This window comes from Vicia villosa, unplaced genomic scaffold, assembly GCF_029867415.1.
Source record: "Vicia villosa cultivar HV-30 ecotype Madison, WI unplaced genomic scaffold, Vvil1.0 ctg.000714F_1_1_1, whole genome shotgun sequence".
NCBI lineage: Eukaryota > Viridiplantae > Streptophyta > Magnoliopsida > Fabales > Fabaceae > Vicia > Vicia villosa.
In genome coordinates this window covers 62463-69523 of record NW_026705320.1, presented here as the reverse complement: position 1 = coordinate 69523, position 7061 = coordinate 62463, and the positions used below count along the sequence as shown (strand labels likewise).

The 7061-nt window shown below is 30.2% G+C and overlaps 1 protein-coding gene across 1 annotated transcript; it reads left to right on the top strand.

Moving 5' to 3' along the window:
* Positions 1 to 4254: 4254 nt before the first annotated feature.
* LOC131630646 (probable pectinesterase 15) lies at positions 4255 to 6935 on the top strand. Its single transcript, XM_058901410.1, has 5 exons — positions 4255 to 4502; positions 5140 to 5308; positions 6140 to 6349; positions 6430 to 6683; positions 6779 to 6935. Exons 1-5 carry the CDS (start codon positions 4255 to 4257, stop codon positions 6933 to 6935), a joined length of 1038 nt encoding a protein of 345 aa, XP_058757393.1.
* The last annotated feature ends 126 nt before the right edge of the window (positions 6936 to 7061 follow it).

Below are 7061 nucleotides of genomic sequence, written 5' to 3'. Positions count from 1 at the left end.
ACCAAGGATATCATTTTTCAGTGTTTTGCATAATAGAGTTGTGTCGACCATCCCTTTTGTAAAATAGTTTTTGAAAAGAAAATCACTTACTCTTTCATACCACGCTTTAGGAGCTTGTTTCATACAGTACAATGATTTCTTTAGTTTGTAAACATAATAAAAAAATTCGAAACCGGAAGGTTAATGAACATACTTCTTCTATAATGTAGCCATTCAAAAAAGACACTCTTGACATCCAGTAGATATAAAATGATATTATGAGTAACAACAAATGAAACAAAAAGACAGATAAATTCTAACCTTGGTGAAAAGGTTTCAGTATAGTCAATTTCTTCTTGCTGACTATAGCCTTGTGCAACCAATCTGGATTTGTTTCTTACCACATCTCCTTGCTCGTTCAGCTTGTTTCTAAACACCCATTTAGTTCTAATATTGTGTTTTCCTCTGGGTCTTGGTACATGATCCCATACATCATTTCTATAGAATTGATCTAATTTTTTAAGCATGGCTAAAATCCATTCAAATCGAGAAGAGATTCATTGATAGATACTGGTTCAATGATAGACACCAGACCTAGAAGAGTTTCTTCATTTTGTCTTAATAAAGATCCAGTCCTGACAGGTTTAGATTTATCCCCCAGAATCAATTCCCGATGATGTGGGATTTTTGGCACGTGCTTTATTAGAGGTGATGGAGTGTTGGTTGCTTCTTGTTGAGCGTGTCTAGAGTTTTTGACCTCAGAGTCTTTATCTTAAGAATCTTTATCTTTAGAGTCTAAACATGTGATTTCAAGATTTGCAAATTTTTCATCTAGCTTTGACTTTTTCAGGGTCAAGCTTATCATTAAACTTAACATGAATTGACTCTTCAATAATTTGTGGTTTAGTGTTATACACTCTATAGCCTTAGAGTATTCAGAGTATCTAAACATGATATACTTTGTGCCTTAGAATCAAACTTGTTAAGAGATTCTTTTGTGTTGAGCATAAATCCGATGCACCCAAAAGGATGCAAATAAGAAATGTCGGGCTTTCTATTTTTCCACAATTCATAAGGAGTCTTATTGATAATTGGTCTTATCGAGATTATGTTCTAAATATAACATGTTATGTTAGCTTCCTTTGCCCTTAAGTGTTTTTCCACATTAGTCACATTAATCATGGTTCTGGCCATTTCTTGTAGAGTACGATTTTTCTTTTCTATAAAACATTTTTGTTGAGGAGTTAAAAGACAAGAGAAATAATGAGAAATTTTGTTTTAAATTCTCCACCATGACCACTTTTGACTTTGATAATTTTAAATTCTTTTTCATTTTGCACTTGGGAGCATAAGATAGAAAATACATAATGTGACTCATCCTTGTGCCTCAAGAATTTTACCCGTGTCCATCTATTGTAGTCATCAATAATAACTAATTCATACTTCATACCACTCATAAAGGTTGTTTTCACATGCCCAAAAAGTTCAATGTGTAAGAGCTCCAAAGGCCTAGAGGTAGAAACAATATTTTTTTGCTTTGAAAGAGGTTTTTGAAAACTTTCCTTTCTGACATAATTCACAAAGAGAATCTAAAGAAAACTTCAGATTTGGAAGACCTCTAACAAGATTCATGTTGTTTATCTTTGATATTCTTCTCAAGCTAACATGGCCTAACCTCTTGTGCCAAGTCCATTACTCTTCATTTACAAACAAAATATATTTAACATTTTGACTTTTTAAATCACAAAGATTGATTTTATAAATATTGTTTTTCCTTTTTCCTCTTAATAGTACAAATTCATCCTTCTGACTAACAACTTTACAAGACTTTTCATTGAAGATAATAACATAACCATTGTCACTTTATTGACTTATGGACATAAGGTTATGCATTAATCCTTCAACTAATAAAAGATTAGAAATAGAAGGTAAAGAACCATTACCAAAAGTTCTGAACCCAATAATTTTTCCTTTTTGATCTCATCCAAAACATACAGAACCTCCGAGCATAAGTTCTAAGTCTTAGAACATATGTCTTCTTTTCGTCATATGTCGAGAGCATTAAGAGTCCAAGTATCATGACTAGTGTAATGGATTCACTGGTAAGGACACATGCAACAAAAATTATCTTATCTTTAGGTACCCATATCTTTCTGGGTCTTTTAAGGTTAGTTTTTCCAGAGATTCTATCAACTGAGGATCTTTAATATGTGTCATGTGTGACCATAAATGAAGTGAAAGTATATGGGTGTAGGAAATCACCATATGATCTACATCTTTAGGGTAATACATTTTACCTCTTGTTTAGTATACCCCATTCCTTTTTTTCCATTCCAATAACACCATAGTTCATGGAAGCCATGTCGCGTTTGTCTATGTGTTTGGCCGCGAATTTTTTAAAAGAAGTTTCATACTTCTTTGAAGCATATTCTGAATTCATTGGAGCATTAATAAGGGCCTCTTTTTCTAAAACATCATTTCTACTCCTAAGATTAGAGTTTGCTTTTTCAAAAAAAAAAAAATTCTTTAAACAATATTTTCTTTCATTAGCTCACTATGTCCTTCAAAACAAGTTACAAGTCTATTTTTTAAAGACATGCATATTCTTTGAAGATTTTGATTATTTTCAAGAATATCATCTAGGGAAGTTTTACGTTCTTGAAACGACCAGGTTCTTTGCATTCAAAGCAAGTAACCTCTCTATGAGCTTCATACTTCTTTGACCCTAATGTTGAATCAGAACGACCATCAGATATTATGTAGCCTCTGAACCTTTTCTATATTTGCTTCCAGATTTGATAAATTCTTTTGGACAACAAAGACACTTCTTCTTCATTGTCAGGATCTTCTTACGAATCTTCTTCTTCTTCTTCTACTTGGGGAGCTTTAGTATTTCCAAACTTTCTTTTGGATTATAGAGAAACATATTTTCCTTTCTTCAGAGGCTCATCTTCCTCAAGCTATATTTCATGACTCTTTAAAGAACTTATAAGTTCTCTAAGAGTTGTACTGTTGAGATTCTTTGACACCTTTGGTATGCATTCACCATAGGCCTCCATTTCTTTGGAAGACTTATGATGATTTTCTTTACATGATATGCAATAGTGTAGGCTTTGTCTAGGACTTCTAGTCCTGCTACTATAGTTTGAAACCTTGAGAATACACTCTTAAAGGATTCATACTTCTGAATCAAGGCTACGACGTTGGTTCCTTTGACTTGCTCATTTCTTTCATGATTCATCATGTGAGAATCAAATACAGGCTTCGCAGAGTCTATTTGTTATCTTTTCATACTCAGTGTATGAGATGGCGTTCAACAAAATGGTTCTAGATCTGTAATGATTTTTGTTTTCCCTTTTCTTTTGACCGTTCATAATACTTCTATAGAGTTTAATACCATTGTCATTCACAGAATGTGTGTAACCATTTGTTACCATATCCCATAGACCAACATCAAATCCAAAGAAAAAACTTTAGATTTCATAAGCCATTTTTACATGATAGAACTAAACATATCAAACTTAGCATACATTTTCTTCGTGAGAGAATAGTAGCAAGCATGTTGCATATTGCAAACATGCTCACCAAGTCATTTTCTATCAACTTGTTCACTGATTTCATATACAAATCAGAATTACTGCAATCTTATGAGTTGGTAAGAGAGTACTAAGTCTCAACCAAAATAAGTAGAGTTAGTTAGGAAGTTAAAAGTAAGTAAGTAATTAACTACTCAAGCTAATAGTATATATCTAAAACATGATCATCTTTATTATAACACTATGAATATAAAATCAATGCAAGAAAACCTAACTCGAACTCTCTCTTCTATTAAATTTATTCTGAACTCTCTATGCTTGAATTCCCATATAATATATATCAATAACATAAAAAACAAAATGCAAGTTCAAGCTTACTTAAGAAGAATCATTATTCTAACATTTTTTAAAATAAATGAAATCATCAACCAAGTAAATGAAAAGAGCCCAAACATAATAAATATAACTTTTCAATTTTTTAATTGTGTCAAAAAAATCATTTATATAAGATTTTTCAAATTTTAGATTTAATTAAACCGTATGGAAAATTTTGTGTTCATTTTTTTTGGTAAGCAAGATATACACATTGTATAGTTTTATGTCACATTCCTTTTTCTAAAACTAGAATAGCTTTTATTAACGTGTATTGAATTTTGTTGAATAACATCATCACTATTATACACATATTTGTTTATAAAGGATTTGAATATCAAATCACTTGATCTATCCAAACACAAAAATGAGCCACCTTCCTTTCTTCATCATCTTCTTTGTTCTAACTATAAACACTATATCACTAACAATCACTAACTCCTGTGACGACTCACCGTGGAGCTCTAGTTTCATAAATGATTACAATGTAACCCTTGTACTCAGGGTTGATAAAAAAAATTGTGGCAACTTTTCAACTATTCAAGAAGCCATAAACAATGTGCCTGATTCAAGTTTACAATTTACTCTTGTGATTATTGATTCGGGCATCTACAGGTTAATTTTATTTTCTTAAGCTTATGGGATTTTTTTTTTAAAATACTTCTTAACCACAAGTTTATAGTATTTGTTTGATTTTCTTACTATTTAAACGACAAATTTGTTAATTAAATCAATTCTTACAAAATAAAATTGATTTAAAGAAAATAGATGAAAATAAGTTCTCATTTTTATTAGAATGTCGTTAAAGAAAAACATCTAAAAGTTAATTATTATTTTAAGGCATTAGACTACTAATTATTTTATAATTTGAAGATGTTTACTTGCTTTGTTATTTCATAAATGTCGATCTTTTTGTGTTTTTCTTTCTTTTTTTAGATTGGATCTTATCACTTTAATTTTGTGAAGCTTAAAGTTAAAACAAATAGTATATAGTATAAGGGTACAACTAGAAGATTGTAGAATTTGTTTTATGAATATATAAAGTAAAATATAAATATGATTCATTTTTACAAAAAAAATTGTATTTATCATTTTCTTTTGCAATGTGTTTGTTGTTTTTATTTTCAACTATATTATGTTAAAAAAAAAATTGTATTCTTAATTAAAAAAAAAATTGTATACCATATACCATATATCATATCGAATTTAATTACATGCCAATTAATTAACAAAATGTGTGATGAAATTTTAGGGAGAAGGTAGTAGTTAATGAGAAAAAGACAAAGTTGATTATTCAAGGTCAAGGCTATCTTAATACAATTATAGAATGGGGTGATTTTGGAAATCGGACTGGAACCTTCGACAGTTACACTTTTGGTGTCTTTGCCACAGAATTCACAGCCTACAATATCAGTTTTAAGGTAACCAATTCCGTTTTCATACTATAGTATATTTAAATGCAATTTTAATAATTCTATCTTAAATTAATTAAATTTTTTGTTATTATTAAGATATAAATTAAGGTGAATTCTAGGATGAGGATAACTCAACTTTGTCCCTAACTGGTGAAATCAAAATAAAAAGTGGTTAAATTTAATTAATAAGTTGTCTAGATTTATTCAAGAGAAAAAAAAACATTTACAATTTCATTATACACAATATTAATTATGCCTCTTATCTCTCCCACATTTATGACAATGTGTTCTTTTCAATAGTGTTTAAATAGTAAAATTTCATAAAGTTTATGTTTTCATTCTTAGATTAAAAAAATAACTAATAGGATGATAAACTACTTCATTTTTTTATGGTAGTTGTTATGGAGTCAGAACATTTACCATTGGTGAATTGTGAACAACAATTTAACGGTTGAGACCAATTTTAATTCGTTCTTTAGTAGTAATAACTTTCACACTCGTTGTTGTTATGTTATAATTTTAAGATTCTGTCAACTATATTTTTTATTTTTATAGGGAAAATAAGAGTGTGACATTAATGTGTGGAAAATAATAGTGTGACAAATTATATATTTTTTATTTTTTATATATAATTTTAGTAAATATGAAGATATACTTTATATTATATATTGGTATAATTATCTCACCTTACTATTCAACATAATTTAAATTTATAAATAGTAAGTAGAAATTATTAAGTGACATTTCTAACCACATTACTATTTCAATTTTCATTTCATTAATAGACATGACTTATTTGTAAAACTAACCACATTATTTATTTTTTGAAAATCACAGAACACTTTTCCTCGACCTCCGTCCCAAGGAGCTAAAGGAGCCCAGGCAGTTGCACTGAGGGCTAATGGAGACAAAGCAGCATTTTACGGATGTGGATTTTATGGTGAGCAAGACACCCTTCATGATGACCTAGGAAGACATTACTACAAAGGATGTTTCATCGAAGGATCTATCGATTTTATATTCGGAAATGCAAGGTCACTTTATGAGGTACATGTTATAAAACAGTAATTGCAAATTAATAATATATATTATTGACACTATACTAACTAAATTGTAAGATGAAATAGGATTGTTTCTTAAACTCTGTAGCAAACTCCGACTGGGTTGGTGATGGAGGATATATCACAGCCCAGGGACAGAATTCAACTACAGATAACTCAGGATTCTCATTTGTGAATTGCAACATCAGTGGTAATGGAAGAATATTGCTCGGAAGACCTTGGAGACTATATGCCAAAGTCATTTTCTCAACCACTTACATGTCTACAGTTGTAAGTCCTATTGGATGGAATGACATGGTTGGCAATCTCTCAGCAAGCCAGTAAGTAATTCATTGAGTTTCTTTATTCCCTAATTTTTATATGTTTAGAATATAATTGTAATATTAACATATTTTGTACATTATTGCAAATATAGGACTGTATTTTTTGGGGAGCACAACTGCAAGGGACCTGGAGCAGAAACAGCATCCCCTCCAAGAGCCTTTTATGGAAAGCAGCTCAAGGATAATGAAGCTGCTCCTTACATCAATATTTCATATATTGATGGAAGTGAATGGCTTCATCATATTTAGAGCTATACATGTTTGTGTTTTAATAATAATGTTGAAGTTATCCAAGACTACTACTTTAATCTGTTTTATTTTATATCGATGAATGGCTTCATCATGTTTACAGCCATGTTTCATTTTAAATATTAT

What these genes read in the sequence shown, in the direction of transcription:
- LOC131630646 (XM_058901410.1), top strand. Translation starts at nt 4,255, where the DNA reads ATGAGCCACCTTCCTTTCTTCATCATCTTCTTTGTTCTAACTATAAAC. An exon ending in ATGCAAGGTCACTTTATGAG is followed by an intron (nt 6,350 to 6,429) that starts GTACATGTTATA and finishes AAGATGAAATAG; the next exon opens with GATTGTTTCTTAAACTCTGT. An exon ending in GGCAATCTCTCAGCAAGCCA is followed by an intron (nt 6,684 to 6,778) that starts GTAAGTAATTCA and finishes TTGCAAATATAG; the next exon opens with GACTGTATTTTTTGGGGAGC.